This window comes from Phascolarctos cinereus, unplaced genomic scaffold, assembly GCF_003287225.1.
Source record: "Phascolarctos cinereus isolate Bilbo 61053 unplaced genomic scaffold, phaCin_HiC Scaffold_726;HRSCAF=1367, whole genome shotgun sequence".
Classification (NCBI taxonomy): domain Eukaryota; kingdom Metazoa; phylum Chordata; class Mammalia; order Diprotodontia; family Phascolarctidae; genus Phascolarctos; species Phascolarctos cinereus.
The window spans coordinates 416,649,775-416,668,577 of record NW_027556098.1 but is presented as its reverse complement, the minus strand read 5'-3'; the positions used below and the strand labels follow the sequence as shown (position 1 = coordinate 416,668,577).

Sequence of the window (18,803 nt, the reverse complement as noted above, 5' to 3'; positions counted from 1 at the left end):
GTAGAGTCTCCTGGGCCTGGGCTCTGGGCATCAGAGACATAGTTGATTGAGGCCCCCAGCTAAAGAATCCTGGCTTTTGAATCCCTGTATTACAGCTTTCTGGGACTGTGAAGTCAGCAGAGTTACTTCATCCAACCTTTCAAAGAGGACCTTCCTGCCCTAAGGCCTTTCTTGGGATTTCAGGGCCTAAGCTGGTGGGGAGGAATGGATCATAGAGCTGTTGATGCTGGCTATTTCTGACCCTCCAGCCTGGGGGACATCGAGGAAACGGTGAAAGTGAATTACACCGGTGTGGTTGTGGGGAGGGGAAAGAGGTCATGTGTATGGTGCCTTGTGGGAGGAGAAGAGATCTCTAAAGGGAGGGGGGGGAACCTCCCCACTCTACCTTCCCCCTCCCTGTGGAACACTGAAGTGTGGTCCCAACCTTCCTGCCATCTCTGTGCCAGCCCAATGTTGCCTCTTCAGTTCACCCGCCTTAGCTCCCCCCACCTCACAGCCCTTCCCTCCAGTTTTCTGCCCTGACTTTGGGGGGTCTCTGCCATCCATCTCTTTCATTCCTCAAGACTCTTTTCCATCCATTCCCTTGTGGTGCCTTCATGAGAGCCAGTAGGTGGGTCAGGCAGGCATTGCCATAGTCCCTGTTTGGCAAGGTGGAATTCAAGTATCAGAATTCCAGCGTCTGCCTGATCATTAGTAGCAAAGCTGGAACCAGAATCCAGGGCAATTTATGCCTCCTTCTGTCCCATTTCCACCAGTCTGTTCTGACTAGACGAAGAAGCAATAGTGTATACAGGCATACCTTGGAGATACTGAGGGTTCAGTTCAGACCACCACGATAAAATAGATATTTCAATAAACAGAGGCACACAGACTTTTTGGTTTCTCAGTGTATATAAAGAGTATGTCTAAAAGAACAATTTACATACCTTAATTTAAAAATGCTTTATTACTTAAAAAGTGCTAACCCTCACCTGAGCCTTCAGACAGCCCTAAGCTTTTTGCTCAATGTCGACGGCTGCTGGCTGATCAAGGGGGTGGCTGTGGCAGTTTCTTAAAATAAGACGACAGTGAAGTTTGCCACGTGGGTTGACTCGTCCTTTCACATGAGCACTTAGAGGCAGTTGTTAACTGGCCTGATTTCAATATTGCTGTGGTTCAGGGAACAGGGAGAGATGGGGGAGTGACCCAGTTGGTGGAGCAACCAGAACACACAGCATTTATCGATTAAGCTCCTTGCCTTACATGGGCACAGTCCGTGGTGCCCCAAAACAATTACGATAGTAACATCAAAGCTCACTGACCACGATCACCATAACAGGTAATAATGATAAAGTTTGAAATATTGCAAGAATTAACCAGAATGTGGCACAGAGACATGATGAGAACATGTGCTGCTGGAAAAGTGGTGCCAGTAGATTTGCTCAGCTCAGGGTTGAGACAGACCTTTACTTTGTAAAAAATGGAATATCTGCAAAGCACAGTAAAGTGAAGTGCAGTAAAGTGAGGTATGCCTGAATGTAGTAGATAGGGGTCCTGGCCTCAGAAAGCCAGGAAGATCTGGGTTCAATAATAATAGCTAGCATTTATATAGCACTTGGGTGTTTTCAGAAGTACTTTACAAAAATTATTTTATTTGATTTTCATGACAACCCTGGGATGTTGCTGCTATTATCTTCATTTTACAGATGAGGAAACTGAGGCAGGCAGGTGAAGAGAGTGGCCTAGAGCCTCTCCCCCCCCCACTAAATGTGTCTGACGCTGGATTTGAACCCGGGTCTTCCTGACTCCAGGCCCGGGACTCTTTCCATTGCGCCACATAGTAGCCCAATCAAGTCACACATCTGATGCACACTGCCTTTGCTCACCTGGACAAGTCACTCAGCTGCTCCATTCTCAGGGCAGCTCTCTGAAATGGTAGAAGTTGCTCAGAGAATGCTGCGTTGCTAGGGGGAGTTCCCTGTGTCCGTGAAGTCAGGAGATTCAGGCCCTCTCCCTCTCACACGGACTGCAGTAGGAATTAGGGGCTTATACTGTGAAAGGGTTTTCTCTGAAGAACCGGCAGATTGATTCTTCACACATGCTGTGAGAAGGGGAAGGTCTCAGAGAGATGACGATGTGATGCAGGCAAGGTGAACTTCACTTGTACACTGAGGGTCATGGAGCCCATGGGCTAAGGCTGTGAGGTAATTAGTGTTTCCTAGTTCCCAGATTTGAGTTCCATCCCTTGGCAGCTGTTTTGACCCCAGGGGTAGCATACTCTGCTCTGATTTTGGGGGAAGTATAGGGAGGGGTCTCTTGAGTCCATCAAGAGCTTTCACATCTCACTAGTGTGTAGAGAACTCTATCCTGGAGAATATGGGAGCTGCAATGCAGGATTGCTTTTTATGACTTCTTTTTTGTCTCATAGCTGTGCTTTCTCAAAATTCAGGCCTTCCTCGAGAAAAGAGCCGAGAGGAGGAAGAAAGGATGGCGTCTGTGCTCCTGGCAGCCAGGTCCCAGGTGAGTTGGGCTTTCTTCACTGAAATGCTGTCTCATCTTCTAGACCTTGTGTACGTTTCTTTCTCTTGCCCTTGATTCCATCGTGACTCAGCCAGGAATCAGCCCCAGAAAGCCGTGGCTATTCTGATGAATGACTTGACATTAATAGAATTTTCACGTGCGTGTTCCTCAGAGGGAATCCGGCCTCCCTGATTTGACAGTAGGGAAGGAGCCCGGGCAGATTGGCAGACACCGCATTGTTCCCTTGCCTGGTGTTCTCAGAATCCCAGAGTTGAAAAGGCCATGAGGCTGTGTGCATCATCCTGCTGGTGAATAAGAATCCCATTTACAGAATAAAAGACAAAAGGAAATGCAGGTGTGACTGATGTCAAGGCCGCATCCTGGATTTTGGTCATCCCTGCTTCCATTGCTGTCATCCCTTTAATGGTACATTCAAGAATCTTGCCAGGTGGCAAAGCGACTGAATGAAGTTAGCCAAGCAGACTTCACACCCGAGAGCAAAAGGTGATTATTGTCCAGGTGCTGTGAAAGGCTTTAAAACTGGAGGTATAATTTCTCAGGGGTGAAGTCTGCTTGGTTAATTTCATTCCTTCTTTTTCTTTTTGACTTGCTGCCTTCCAGAAGATCTCCTAGCACCATTCCAAAGTGATCTTCTAGTCTCATGCCACCTTATGGATAAAAGTCTCAAAATTTTAAATCCATTGTATTTTTAATATTAGTATAAGGGAAAAAGATGCCTGTTTGGAGTCTGCAGAGTTCCTTGAATGGTCAGTTCATTCTGACCTCCAGTCCTTCTGACAGCATTCCTTTAGGACCATGTTTCACTTTTATATTAATTGTCCATTACTTGCATCTTTTGTAGATGCTTTTCTAAACCTATGTTGGTATCACTTTCAGACTTTGACAATGAAGAGACATTTGGAGGGAGTGAGCAGGGTCATGCACACACGTGTTTTTTGGAAACTGGTAACTACTGATTGAAACTTAAAATAAAGGCATAAGAAACAAAACTTAAAGCGAGAAAAAAGAAGAAAAAATTCAGGGTCATTGGACGTCTTGGTTCCATATATATAATAATAGTAAGAGTTTATTAAGAGCCTGCTATTTGCCAGGCACTTAACTCAAGCGCTGAGGATACAGAAAAGAGGCAAAAGACAATCCTTGCACTTAAGGAGCTGACAGTCAAATCACTTATGGAGTGCATTACAGATGGCAAATTGATTTTCTCAAAACAGTCTTAGAAGCTAACAGAAGGAAACAGACTTAATGAGGCATGCATTACACAGTATAAGTTGTAGGTCTATGATTATCTGCCAAATTGCTTTTCATTTTTGCTAGCTGTTCTATTTTTTTAATTTTAAATTAACTTTTTTTCAATTTATTCCAAATCCGCTTTATTTTCCCTCTCTCTTCCCTCAGGGGAAGAAATCTAAGCTATCCACTTGAAAAAGAGATAAAAATGAATTCGTATACATTACCAGAAAGAGAGAGAGAGAGAGTGTCAGAGAGATCTATATCTGTATATCTATATCTATATCTACATGTGTCTCAGTCTGTGCCTTGAGTCTATCACCTCTCTGTCAGGATGTGGGCAGCATGGTTCATCTTGAGTCTTTGGAATCATGGTGGGTCATTGTGTTGATCAGAGCTCTTAAGTCTTTCACAGTTGTTTGTTTTTAGAAGGGTTACATAAATTGATCTTAGAGTTCTGCATCCTTTCATGCAGATTTTCCCAGGTGTCTCTACACCCACCCCAGCACAGTAATATTCCATCACGTTCATATATTATAACTTGTTTAGCCATTCCCCAGTTGATGAACATCTCCCCTCAGTTTCTGGTTCTTTGCTGTCACAGAAAGAGCTGCGATAAATACTTTTGTTTCCTTTTACCTCTTTGAGGTATAGACCCGATAATGGTATTGTTGATTCAGAGGGCATGGACAGTTTAGTAAATTTCGAGGCATAGTTCCAAGTTGTTTTCCAGAATGGCCAGACCATTAATGTACTGTTTTCCCATAACTCCTTTAGCATTTGTTATTTGTCCTTTTTGTTGACTTTACCAATGTGACTGGTATGAGGTAGTGCCTCAGGGTTGTTTTGATTTTCATTTCTCTAATTGGTGGTGATTTAGACCATGATTTCACTTGCCTATTGATAGCTTGGATTGCTTCCCCTGAAAACTGCCTTTGACCATTTATCAATTGGGGAATGGCTCTTATACAGTTGAATTAATTCCTTATATCTTGGAAATGAGACCCTTATCAGAGAAACTTAATACAAAGGATTTTTTCCCCATTTACCTGCTTCTCTTCTGATCTTAGTTGTATTGGTTTGTTTGTACAAAACCTTTTAAGTTTCATGTAATCAGAATTATCCCATTTAACCTTTGTGTGATCATCTCTAGTCTTTGGGTAGAAACTCTTCCCTCATCCAGAGATCGGACAGGTAATTTTTTTCCTTGGTCCTCTATCTAATTTGTTTATGATGTTGTCCTTTCCATCTGAATTATGTGCCCATGCAGAGCTTATCTTGGTTTTTCATTCACTTCGGTTTGCCTCAGTTTCCTCATGTGTAAGGTGGGGATAATAACAGCAGCTGCGTCCCAGGATTGTTGTGAGGAGCAAATAAGATCTTAATATGAAGTAAAGCATTTAGCGTTGTACCTGGCACAGAGCAAACACTGTAAATGTTAGTTGTTCATATTATTAGGTAGCATACAGTGTTGGTCTACACCTAGTTTCTGTCAGACTGCTTTCCAGTTTTCCCAGTAGTTTTTTTTTTTAAATGGCGAGTTCTCACACTTCTAGCTGAATTTCCTAGCCTGTCTGCCTGGGATGAAATGCCCTTCTCCCAGTCATTGGGGATCTCTTGGTTTGTTGTCTGAGAGCCTTCTTCTCCTGCAGTCTTTAGAATTGATTTGCTTTTCTACTTTTCATCCGTACCAGATGGTTTTTGGTAATTACTGCTTTGTATCATGGTTTAAAGATCCCTAAGGGCCAAGCTCTCATTTTTCTATTACTTTCAGTGTATTCATCCAGATGTTACTTTGTCTAAGTGTAAAGGTCTCCTTTGCAGTTTGACTGGCATAGCTCTAAGTGTGCTTGACAGCGATCAGGTGGTGAAGGCCTTGAGTTCTATTATGTGGCAGTAGGCTAAAGGAGCTGTGAGTGGTTAGCCAGTAGAAAAGAAGGGGTGTGTGTGTGTGTGTGTGTGTGTGTGTGTGTGTGTGTGTGTGTGTGTGTGTGTGTGTGTGTGTGTATGTGTATGTGTGTGTGTGAGGGGGGTGAAGGTGGGAGGGAGAGGGTGGTGGGCTTCAGATAGCTTACAAGACTCTCCCTTGGATTCAGCTGGCTCTATTTGGGTCCAGAGGGTGGAACTAGGATCACTGGGTGGAAGTTGCAAAGAAGCAGATTTAGCTTGATGTCTTAAATATTTTCCTAACAATTTTTGTTGTTCAGTCATTGTTCAGTTGTGTCCAACTCTCCATGACCCCATTTGGAGTTTTCTCAGCAAAGATCCTGGAATGGTTTGCCATTTCCTTGTCCAGCTCATTTGACAGATGAGGAAGTTGAGACAGAGTTAAGTGACTTGCCCAGGGTCACACAGCTAGTAAGTGTCTAAGGCCAGATTTGAACTCAGGAGAACGAGCCTTTCTGACTCCAGGCCTGGCACTCTGTCCACCGCATCACCTAGCTGTCCAAAAGTGGGATGGACTACTTCAAGATGGAAGGGGTGTTTCCTCACTGTACGTCTTCACACAGGCCATGGGCGTTGTAGTTGGGAGCTTCCTCTCAGGGCTGAGATGAGCTAGATGGCCTTGGGTCCTTTCACCTCTCCTGTTCTGTGCTTATCTGAAATGTGTTAATTTAGAAGGAGTATTCTTCAAAAAAAAAAAATCGAAGTGGCCCTGCCCCGAACATTGTATGCTCTTTGTGTGGATCCCTTTATGGTCCTGTTACTGCTGTCTGTGTCCTCCCCCGTAGTGTATCTTGTGGCACACTTTGTGTCTCCCTGAGCGCCCACCTCACTGTTCTGTGTGTTGTAGGCTCATCAAAGGAAGACATTCTGCACTTTGGCTGGGGGGCCTCAAATAAGAAAAGCAGTGGTTTGGGTGAGAGAGCAGGGCCATGTTGCTGGTTGAATAGAGGGAGAATGCCCCCCACTCCCACCCCCAGCTTATTCTCTGTTTTCTGATTTTACCCAAAACTTGGGGATCAGTGATTACTGTGACGTGGCTTCTTAGAAATTAGTTATGTGTGTTGTGACAATTGATGTCAGTATTGTATGCCAGATTCTATAGATAGATGGGTTTGGGGGTGTTAATTTGAGGTTTTGGGGGTGTTTGGGAATAAAGGATGAGATTGGCTTGGGGCTCACTTTGTAAGCCAGTTTTCAAGGATGAATTGGGGCAGTTATATGCAATAGTCTGCATGTTAGAGGGTGTGGTCTGAAGGGAAACACTGTCTCTGGTGTGGAGAATAAACAGGCTTGAGGAAATATTTGACACATAATATTTAAACTGCTTAGCGCCCTCTGAACCTCTCGTGCTCACTTTGCCAGCTTCATGTCTTTTCTGTGGTTTGGAGGAGACGGTTGGTCCCCAGATGAGCAGAAATGTTTGTGTTTCAGAAATCATTGACATTCAAGGATGTGGCTGTGGACTTCACCAAGGAGGAGTGGAGACAGCTGAACCCCTCTCAGAGAGATATGTACAGGGATGTGATGCTGGAGAACTATAAGAACCTAGTCTTCCTGGGTAAGGAGGTGTTCTGCTGGGAATCAGTGCCTGGGGCTGTGTGTGCATTCTCATCTGCCAACGTTAGGCTGTGGAACATCTGAATCACTCAGCTGAGTTTTAGTTCAGTTTTCAGGGCGGTTCAAGAATCCTCATCATAGAGGGAGCTGCCTGAATTCTTTATGGCAAACAAAACATTTCTATTGTCTCTTCCCTAGTGAAGACTTTTAAAAAAGAAAACTGGAAAGCTTGTGTCTCCACTGTGCATCCCATAAGGCAACATCTTTGGTTTTCCCCAGGTCTTAGCTTGTCCTGTAAAGTCCCAAGGTAGATGATACCTTAAGACGTGAAAGGTTCCCATTAACTTAACGAGTGAGTCAAATGAACCAGTTTTCTTTATGAGCTTAAATCAGATCTTAACCCCTGCCCCCATGGCCTCTTCCATCCCCCCATTATTTCCTACGACAATGATAGGTAGCATCCTGTAGAGGTCTTTAGTCCACCCCACTGTTGCCTTCCCTACTGTGTCCCTTTTCCTTAAGGAGAAAAGAGTTGTGGGATTGAAACATGAGCTATCTCTCTATTCTCAGCAGTTTTCTCCATTTATTTCTCTGTGAGTAGGGCTTTTAGGTTCTCAGCCAGATGTGATCTCCCAACTGGAGAAAGGTGAAATGCCGTGGATGCCTGAGGGAGAAGTACCCAGAAGCCCTTGTCTAGGTGAGTGGATGTGTGCTCCTCCCTCTGCCTACCCAGGAGGTACATGAGATCTCTGACATGCCTTAATTTTTTGTTTCAGTAAATCGATTTTCTTGCTGTCTCTGTCACTTCATGTCTCATACCAGGTCTCACCAAATGAAGTCGTCTGATTTTACCGCTTTTACTTCCGTCCTTCCTTGTCCTCCCTGTGTGGTGGTCTTCTCTTCTTGAATGCTCAGTTCAGTTCAGTTCACACTGGAGAGTGGCCTTTGATCTTAGGTTCCTGTATTTTCTCTGATATATCTTTCAGTGCTATTTTCTTTTTTACATTATAGTTTGTTCTTCTGGTTCTACTCCCGTCATAATTCCTTGAAATCCTCTCCAAGTTTCCTTAACTTCTTCAAAACATTGTTTCTTACCACAACATAATTCTTAAGCAAAAAAGGAAAAGAAAGGAAAGGAGGTCATTGTAGTATTTAAGAGAAAAATGCACAAGAGAATCAGAGGTTCAGAAGGAAGCCTAGGCAGGCAGGACAGCTTTGAAAGTAGCATGTTAAATTATATGTATGTATATATAGACATATGTATATGTTTCTTAAAAAGGAAGGGGTATGTAAAAGAGACTTGCTATGTCATCTGCCATCATGCTTTTTCTGTTCTGTTTGGTATATGATGCTTTTTGGTGCTAAGGACAGATTTTTTTTAAAGTGAGACATATTTAATATTAAAGAGAAAACATTTTATTCATGTGCCATCAGTTCAGCTATTCCTTCATTGATGTGCTCTCTTTGTTTCTATCAGTTTGCTACTACAAAAAATGTTGCTAAAATTATTGAATTCTTTTCTATAGTCACATTGCTTGTAAATGGCAGAATTGGGGCTTATATTCCAACATTAAATTTAGTATTAATTCACTATGCTACAGTTTTTATGTTTCTCTCCTGAATCTTCAGACATGCTTAAATGATGGAAAAAAGGGAGGGAGGGGCTGCTAGGTGGCGCAGTGGATAGAGCACCGGCCCTGAAGTCAGGAGGACCTGAGTTCAAATCCGGCCTCAGACCAAACACTTGACACTTCCTAGCTGTGTGACCCTGGGCAAGTCACTTAACCCCAATTGCCTAAAAAATAAAAACAAAAAAAAAAGGGAGGGAAAGGAATAAGCATTTATCAAGTGCCTGTTAATGTACCAGGCACTGTGCTAAGTGCTTTACAAATTCTATTATCTCATTTGATCCTCATAACAACCCCAAAGGTAAAAAAAAAAAAGCCTGTTTTACAGTTAAGGGAACTGAGGCACTTAGATTAAAGGACTTGCTTAGATCACACAGCTAGTAAGTGTTTGAAGTCAGATTTTACCTCAGGTCTTCTTGACTCCAGGCCCATCTATCTGCTGCTCTACCTAGCTGCCTCTTCCATAACTGTAAAGCATTTAGAATAATGGAATCTCCAAGTGGGAAGGGGCCTTGGAAATCATTTCCTTCATCCTCTCACCTAATGCAGGGCTTCACTCTACAATACCTCTGCTATGTAGACATCCAGCCTCTGTTTGAATACTTAAATGAAGCAAGGAGGAGGCCCCAAATTTTTAACATATCAAATTCCATTTTGCGTAACTTTTACTATTATGGTGGACTTCCCTCTTGTTGGAATAAAAATCTTCCTTCCTATGACTTTGGTTTTGTTTTGTTCTTTATCAAAACTGATGGTATTTAATGCCTTGAGAGCCTTTCACGTAGCCATGTTCTTGTCTGAGTCTTCTATTCTCTTGGCTACACATTTCTAGTTCATTTTCCCTTTCTCCAGTAATACCATTTCCAGTTCTTCACCATTCTGCTAGATTCTTCTTTGCCCATTCCAGCTGTTTAATGTTCCCTTCCATGGGTGGTACCCAGAACTGGATTTGGAACTTCCAGAGTAATGTGACCAGTACAGTGTACAGTGAGGTTTTTACTCTCTGTGAGTTGGACACCATGTCTTTTAATCAACTTTTAACATTGTGCTCATTCATCTTGCTGCATTATAACTTGACAGACAAATCTTCGTTTTGTCCACATTGTCACAGTGATATCTTGAAAGATTTTGATGAAAATGTTGCCAAAATCTAAAAGCCCAAAGTGTCTGCTATCTCTTAATCAATTAGTTGTTAAAATTTTGTTATTAAAGGGACATAAGAAATGTGGGGGTTTTGGCACATCTTATTCCTAGTGGGCATTGCTTTATTTTCTCAGTATTTACAAAACCATTCATCTGTTTAAGACTAGAATTTTATGAGAAACTGGCATCAGGTTTGCCAGTCCGTAATTTGTACAATCAATCTGTTTCCTCTTTATGCAAATTTAAATTTTTTTGTTGTTGGTGCCAGCAGTGATCCTAAGATGATAGAAGACTGTAAATGTAATATATGTTTTAGATAAAAGGACAAGCCAAGAGAAAAAATATAGGCAAATGACATTCATTTAGCTTTGTAGAATTAGTCTTTGTTTAAATCATTCAGCTGGTTGAGCTTCATTTATCTCAAACATATTTGTTCTGTAGTTTGCAAATCTGTGTTCTTTTTCCTTCCTGGAAAGCAATTTCTGTTTTGCCTTTCACGGAGCAGTGAAATCCTTGAATGTAATGTGAGTGGAAGAATAGGTCTTGTGTCTCATAAGAGAATTCATAAAAAGAAAAGTTTTTTGAATGTAAAGAATGTGGGAAAGACTTTAGTAACTTTTTGTTGTTGTTGTTTTCTTTAGATTCTCTTATTCAGAATACTAGGCATAAAATCACAGAATCAATTCCGAAGCATGCTGTTTCTCTGGGAGAAACATCCAAAGAAATACTCACAAAGGATAGATCTTGTAATGCCATATTGGGAGATGACTCGGAATGTGATGTTACGTTACAGAGGCAGAAGGGTAACCAGCAAAGAAAGTCTAAGAAAATGACAGTCACCCATGAAAGCAGCATATTTGGGAAAAGTCTCAGTTCAGCTTCATTATCTGTTCCACAGCAGAGAGCTGCCTCAGGAAAAAATCTTCATGGGTATGGAGGAAGTGCAAAGACCTCTAAGCAGTATTCAGGCATTCTCAAGTGTCATAAAATCTCTGGCAAGAAACTTTCTAAATCCAATAAATACAGGAAATCCTTCAGTTACCATTCAGATCTTATTCAATATCATAGAAAACTTACTGGGAAAAAAACATGTGAATGTAGTGAGTGTGGCAAAGCCTTCAGCACCAGGTCGTCTCTTAAAGGACATCTGAGGCTTCATACTGGAGAGAGACCCTTTGTATGCAGTGAGTGTGGGAAAGCCTTCATTCAGAGGGCAAAACTGAATGTACATAAGAGAATTCATACTGGAGAGAAACCCTTTGTTTGTCATGAGTGTGGAAAAGCTTTCAGATACTCAATAAGTCTTACTGAACATAAGAGAATTCACACAGGAGAGAAACCTTTTGAATGTAAAGAATGTGGGAAAGCCTTCAGGCAGAGCTCAGCACTTAGGAGGCATCAGATAATTCATACTGGGGAGAAACCCTTTGTTTGTAATCTATGTGGGAAAGCCTTCATAGAGAGTGGAAAACTTACTGCACATAAGAGAATTCACACAGGTGAGAAGCCCTTTCAGTGTAAAGAATGTGGGAAGACCTTTAGCTACATCTCATCCCTTAGAGATCATTGTAGGTTTCATACTGGAGAAAATAGACATGAATGTAATGAATGTGGGAAATCTTTCAGTAGAAGCACTTCACTTAAAGGCCACCAAAAAATTCATACAGGTGAGAAACCCTATGTGTGCAATGAGTGTGGGAAAGCTTTCATAGAGAAAGTAAGACTTACTGAACATAAAAGAATTCATACTGGAGAGAAACCCTTTGAATGCAATGAATGTGGAAAAGCCTTCAGCCACAGCTCATCCCTTAGATATCATCGGAGACTTCATACTGGAGAGAAACGATACAAATGCAATGAGTGTGGGAAATGCTTCAGTGCAAGTTCAACACTTAGAAAGCATCAGAGAACTCATACTGGAGAGAAACCCTTTTCCTGTACTGAGTGTGGGAAAGCCTTCATAGAGCGAGGGAGACTTACAGAACATATGAGAATTCATACTGGAGAGAAACCTTTTGAATGTAATGAATGTGGAAAGGCCTTTAGCTATACCACTAGTCTTACTGAACATCAGAGAATTCATACAGGAGAGAAACCTTTTGAATGTAGTGAATGTGGAAAAGCCTTCAGCCAAAGCTCAACACTTAGGACACATCAATTAACACATACTGGAGAAAAGTCTTTTGAATGTAATGAATGTAAGAAAGCCTTCAGTAGCCGATCATCCTTGAAACTTCATTGGAGAATTCATACAGGAGAGAAAAAGTTTGAATGTAGTGAATGTGGGAAATCCTTTATCAGAAGCTCATCGCTTATGAAGCATCAAAGGATTCACACTGGAGAAAAACCATTTGCATGCAGTGAATGTGGGAAAGCCTTCATAGAGAGAGGAAGACTTAATGAACATATGAGAATTCATACGGGAGAAAAACCCTTTGAATGTCATGAATGTGGAAAAGCCTTTAGCTATATAGCAAGTCTTACTGAACACAAGAGAATTCATACTGGAGAGAAGCCTCTTGAATGTAATGTGTGTGGAAAAGCCTTCCGCCACAGGATAGGTCTTACGGCTCATAAGAGAATTCATACAGAAGAAAAGCCTTTTGAATGTAAAGAATGTGGGAAAGCCTTCAGTAACAGCTCAAACCTTATGATGCATTGGAGACTTCATACAGGAGAGAAACCCTTTAAATGTAATGAATGTGGAAAAGCTTTCAGCAATAGCTCAAACCTTAGGACACATCAAAGACTTCATACTGGAGAGAAACCTTTTGATTGCAATCAGTGTGGGAAAGCCTTCAGAGAGAAAAGACAACTTACTCTGCACAAGAGGATTCATACTGGAGAGAAACCTTTTGAATGTAATGAATGTGGGAAAGCCTTCAGTTATCCAACAAGTCTTACTGAACATAAGAGAATTCATACTGGAGAGAAGCCCTTAGAATGTAATGAATGTGGGAAAACCTTCAGTCACAGCTCATCTTTTAGGAATCATAAGAAATGTCATATTAAAGAATAACAGTATCTATGAAACAAATACGGGAAACTCCTAGTGACAACTCATTCCTTTTGTACCTTCAGAAAATTCATGTTTTAGAGAATGGGAAGGTAACCTGTGGGAATTTATTCAGCAATAGCACATCATTTAAGACAACTCAGAGAACTTACAGAATCACCAAAACTATAGAGTTTTGAGGGAACTTGGCGATCACAGTCTATCTCATACCAGTAGAATGTAAAGTACTTGAGGACAAGGACTATTTGAATTTTTTTTTTGTCTCTGGTTACCTAGCACAGAATCTGGCATGTGGCAACAAATGCTGCCTAAGCAAGAATCTACTATACCATATGCCTGAAAAGTGGGCTGGATGATTTGCTTGAAAATTGCTGGAAGCCAAAATAGGTAGACCCATTCAAAGCCCTTACTTTCACTCCATCTATAGAATCCTATGATGAAAGAGTATCTCTCAGGGACTCAATTAAAACCAACGAGAGGGTTGGAATGAGTGATATGGCAGATATAGCAACATGGGTTTAAGAAAGCTTTTATACTTTTTTCTTCTATTTTTGCATTTGAAAAATAGAAGCCCATGAGATGAGACTTGTAGGGAGTTCAGAGTCATGAACTTTCCCTGGAGAAATACCTGTTATGAATATAAGGCGATTTGATTGAAGAGAATATAGAATAGCATTTAAAAAAAATGCTAACAGGAAGTGATAACTGAACTTCAACAATCCAAAGATCTTCCCCTGTGGACATATGGATCTTCCCCAAAGAATTTGGTTGACTCTTAATGACTTTCAAGCTTAGTTTCACAGATGCTGGAATTTTGATGTGGACTTGAAAAAAGTAGCTGGAATCATTCTATTAACAAAACAAGTATTGGGGATAGTTGTCTAAAGAGACACCTGGGTATCTGCCTCCTGGCAAGTGATTGTTGTGGATACTTCTATGATTCCACATTAAACCTATTCTGTGTGTGTTGTGACACATGCATCTGAGTTTGTAGTTCAAATATATGTATGAATCAGTGTATTAAGAACTAATTTAGCTTAGGATTCATTCTCCCTTTCTTTGCCAAGCTACTACCAAATGCAAAATACCTAGAAAGTTATCAGCCTTTTAACTCTACATATGAGGAGGGAAGAGGGTTAACTACTTTTGCTGAAAGAAAATTTCCAGAAAGTCAAGACAATTGGAACTGTAGTCTCAGAAATGTATGGCCATGTTTCTGTGAGCTGAGTACAAACACCCCTTTTCCTGTCTAACCAGGAATTTTAAAGCTCTCTTCAGCACAAGAATAGTCCAGTTGAACCTGAGAAAGGTATTTTTATTACTCAGTCTTATCCTCCTTTACTTATTTCAAATGGCAGCAACCACTTCTCTCTAATATTCTATCACTGTATTGCTTACTATTGGAAGTTATTATTAAAACTAAGTTTCTCATAAAAGTAGTTATTCAGTGAGCCAGTTCTCAGTTTGATGAACCATGATTTGATACTTCATTGTGAATCAAATTATCTCTTAACCGTGTGCTTAATAAATATGCTTAATATTTTCATATATTTTCGAAGAACAATCTGTTAGAATATGCTGTTGAGCAAAATCTTCCACGATGCTCTGTTGTTAAAGAGAAAAGATCCTAAGTTCATAGGAATTCTGTTTCTGAAGATGTGTTTTGGCCTTCCTAACTAAGCAGGCATAGACAAAAACAGCTTTACAGCTTTGGAGCATTGCTTTTAGTGAGTTGTGTGTATACAGAGCAAGCTCTGGAATGCAGAAGTAGCAAATAAAGATACCTGACTAGAAGAACAAAATTAGAAAAGAGCAGAGAAATAGTAAGCAGTACCAAGATCAGAGTAGGTTAAGACCATGATAGATAATATGAAGATATGGATTGAATCTGATTTCATTGATCCAGAACTTCACATGAGAGAATTTACTGTATCATTTCAGGTGGGCACCTTTGAACATTGCCTAGAGTTCTGAGAAGTAAAATGATTTTCCATGGGGGTAGGGTGGGGTTTACAGCCAATATAATCAGAGGTGAAATTTCAGCTTGGATCTTCCTGATTCAAAGGTTAGTTCTACCTACTCTGCTATATCCTGCCTGGATAAGATAAACCATTTTAGAAAACTGGACCAATACAACAACTTTGTCAGTCTAGAAGTTTCACCCAGCAGCTTAATTACTTGATGATTGAATCTTTGTAAAGTCTGAAGTTCTACATCAATGACAGATGTTATTGTGTTACTCTTTTCCCCCTTGCTTGCAGAAGAGCTTTCCTGTAGCTACTAAGTGACAAATGTTTAAACTTAACGGATTCAACTCACCTAATTGAATGAATAGATAATAAGCTTTTGTTTTTGTTTTTGTATTTTTGTTTTGCTTTTAGGCAATTGGGGTTAAGTGATTTGCCCAGGGTCACACAGCTAGTAAGTGTCAAGTGTTTGGTCTGAGGCCAAATTTGAACTCCTGACTTCAGGGCCAGTGCTGTATCCACTGCGCCACCTAGCTGCCCCGATAATAAGCATTTTTAAGATAAGTTTTCCCTTCCCCCACCTGAAGGGCACCACAACCAGAGAGAAGGAAAGAATGACTTTGCAGTCAAGGCCTCCTTTGTGGACGTCAAGATCAGAGCACACCTTTTGGAAACAGTGCTAATAATAAAATTTGAAGATATGTAAAATATCAAAAGATTTAAATGGTGATTTTGCAGTGTTTAGGGGAAGAGTTATTAGTACTAGCACAAGGATTGAACAGTGCCTGTTGATTTGCTATTATTCGTGATTTTTCAGTTCAGAAAAGCCTGTTGTCCCTGTTGTCTGAATTGAAAATGATGAACTTCGATCTGTTTATTAGAAACTGGATTGCAGATTGCATGGACCTTTTGGGAATGTACATGATCTGGGACCATGGGAAAGAATGAGTGGATTCCCCTTAAGTGTTTTAATAGCTGTTTAAAGTTCTACTTATCCACTACTTTATGGTGATACATCCTATAATGCTCTTCTTTGACTTCTGCAAATGTTTGGTTTGAAATCTTTTAAGGTGATTATGTGGCTTGTCCTGTATGAATAACATTCGGAGTGAGAAGCCTGCTAGATATAAGAAGTGATGCTGCTGCTAATACCTGGCATTTATAGAGAGCTTTAAAGTTTGCATAGTGCTTTATAGACCTTATCTTGTTTCCACCTCAAAACCCTGTCAGAGGTTAGCCATATTTCACAGAAAATGAAGAAACTGGCTAGAGTGTTTGTTAGACTTTGAGTCAGGGAGACAACCTTGAACAATAACTTGAGATGGTTTTGTTCATGTCAAATGGTGATAATATTGTCTGTGGGAAGATGTTACAGTGTTGTTGTGAGATTCAAATAGGATGATCGTATAAAATGCTTTGTAAAGTACTGTATCAATGTCAGCTCTTAGAGGTGTGATAATTAAGTCTGTAGAACCAGTGTCAATTGTTTGATCTTTTGCAATGATTATAAACAGTAGAATTGACTATATAAGGTGGAATCCACTAAAGGTTCCTTATTTGATCAAGAACCTGTTTTTGCCTTTGAATTACACATTGCTTCAGGTATCTGAGAAGTAGATTCACTAAATTAGAAAACAAACTCGTACTAAAAGCTAATGCAGCAGCAACTGGCTAATAAAGGGAGAGGATTCAGCAGGTTTCTTACTGGAGTGCTCATCAAAGACAGTGAAGTTGTAGTCATGGTTCTGAGTGGCACATTAATTCTTGAATGCATTCCAGGAAAGCATGGTGCAGTGGTAGAGACAAATGGCAGGATTTGTGAAAACTCAGCGATTTCTCTTCCTTGATCATCTGGTTGACCATCAGCTTGACTACTGTACCCTTTAGTTAATATGAAGAGTACTGTGTGAACTCACATTTCCAAAACTAAATTTTACCCAGTATTGAAAACATGATTAAAAGGAACTAGGTCTAGAAATTTGCACAAGGTCAGGATATTATTTCTAGGCCAAAACAGCAGAATATAAACAGTGTCACCACAATTGTCCCTTTCTCCCATTTTCATGGTACAGTGTTCTGGTCTTGATTATCTGTAAGGGCTCTTTAATGATCAGTATTATGTTAACTTCTGTTACATTGTTTAAATATGACAAGGCTCAAAAATAATCCTGGGCTAGGGAAAAAATACTAAGGGCTAGACTAATGGGTTGAAACTTACATATGAGATGATGGAAAGTAAGTAGAATGTCTTGGGATCATCTCAAGGTACATCCTAGAGGGGCAGCTAGGTGGCGCAGTGGATAGAGCACCGGCCCTGGATTCAGGAGGACCTGAGTTCAAATCCAGCCTCAGACACATAACACTTACTAGCTGTGTGACCCTTGGCAAGTCACTTAACCCCATTGCCTAGCCAAAAAAAAAAAATCCTAGAATAAGATATACAGGAAAATAAGAGATAAAGTTGACTCAAGCTGGCTGCACACAAGTTATGCCATAACTTGGAAAACTAATAGCATCTGAATGTCAGTTATATTGGACCTACCATCTCGCCACTAAAGAGTGCTTGGATGGATGACAGCCAGCTTTGTCCTAGAGCAGGGGTTCTTCACTTTTTTGTATCATGGACCTTGGTGGCAGCCTGGTGAAATATCTATAGTTATGTCTCAGAATATTTTTAATGCTTAAAATGACTGGTATTACAAAGGAAACCACCTATATTGAAATAATTATAAAAATAATGGAAAAAGCATATAGATCCTAGAATAAGAACACCTAGAGCACAGAGGGTACTCTTTCTCCTTCATATTTTGGGCTCTTCAGGTTTTGTGTAAAATGTGAGAAATGCAGAGAATAAAGGTCCTGTGTCCCAAGTACAGAGATACTAGGACTCAGGGGAGGGAGCTCTGTATTGATCATGTTCAATAGCAGCTGTTGATGCCCTTTGCCTGCAGACTTCTTTATTATTGCTATTGTTTTAAGTAAAATTATTTTGTTTTTTAACTGTGTCTATTTCTTGTGATAACCTGGTCCAGCCAACATCCCTCTTTGTAGTTCATAGGAGGTGAGGGACCAGTTAGCTGAACTTGGTTGCAAACAGGTTTTTCAGGAAATTGTAGCATGATGGCTAAAGTGAAAGGCTATGTATAAGCCTTTCTACTCACTACTTGCAAACAGCTAAACATGTATCCAAAATAGAGATGCATTTATACAATTCTAAAACTTCTTTAAAAAGGGAGAAAATGCAGCAGAGAGACTGAGTTAATGATGATCAAACAGAATTGCTCATAGAACAAAGAAATCCCATGGGCTAATAGAATTGTGGGAGAAATCTTCAGAAGAAAGTATTTTTGCGACAACAAGGATCCAAGAAAAGAGGCAGCAAATGCCATCACCTCCCAGAGAGTTACTGGAGGACTCAGATTATAATTGAAAGAAGAGCTGAGGAAGCCAGAGCTTTGGTTTCTTTGGGTAGGAGCTGGAAAACTTTGGTAAAATAGTGGACACCCTGAAAAAAAGAATGGAGGGAACTGCTGGTGTGTTAGAAGTCAGTGGTACTATAGGAATTAGAGCAAAGCCAAAAGAACAAAGTTTTAAGAAGGTGTCTTTGCAGGAGCTTTACCACAAAAAACAGCTGGCCTGGAAAATTGGTCTTGAAGCTAAAAATCATGTCTCTCAGAAAATGATAATAAATCCAAAAGTCTGAGTAAAGAGTGAAAACCTATGTTTTACTCACCCAGTAGTGTGATAGCCAACTGGGAAAACTTGGATCAAAGAAAATATTGCCAATGGTTAGGA

At 40.5% G+C, this 18,803-nt stretch overlaps 1 protein-coding gene across 2 annotated transcripts in view; it reads left to right on the top strand.

The window, feature by feature from the left end:
- LOC110219987 (uncharacterized) overlaps nucleotides 1-18,008 on the top strand; it is a 46,631-nt gene extending 28,623 nt beyond the window's left edge. The window contains exons 2-5 of one of the 2 annotated variants that reach the window (XM_021003808.2): nucleotides 2,429-2,499; nucleotides 7,129-7,255; nucleotides 7,856-7,951; nucleotides 10,667-18,008. In XM_021003808.2, coding sequence (XP_020859467.1) covers nucleotides 2,467-2,499; nucleotides 7,129-7,255; nucleotides 7,856-7,951; nucleotides 10,667-13,044 — 2,634 coding nt within the window. In that variant the 5' untranslated portion in view covers nucleotides 2,429-2,466 and the 3' untranslated portion in view covers nucleotides 13,045-18,008. The remainder of the gene's footprint in view (nucleotides 1-2,428; nucleotides 2,500-7,128; nucleotides 7,256-7,855; nucleotides 7,952-10,666) is intronic. The other variant, XM_021003812.2, reaches the window with a different exon arrangement.
- The last annotated feature ends 795 nt before the right edge of the window (nucleotides 18,009-18,803 follow it).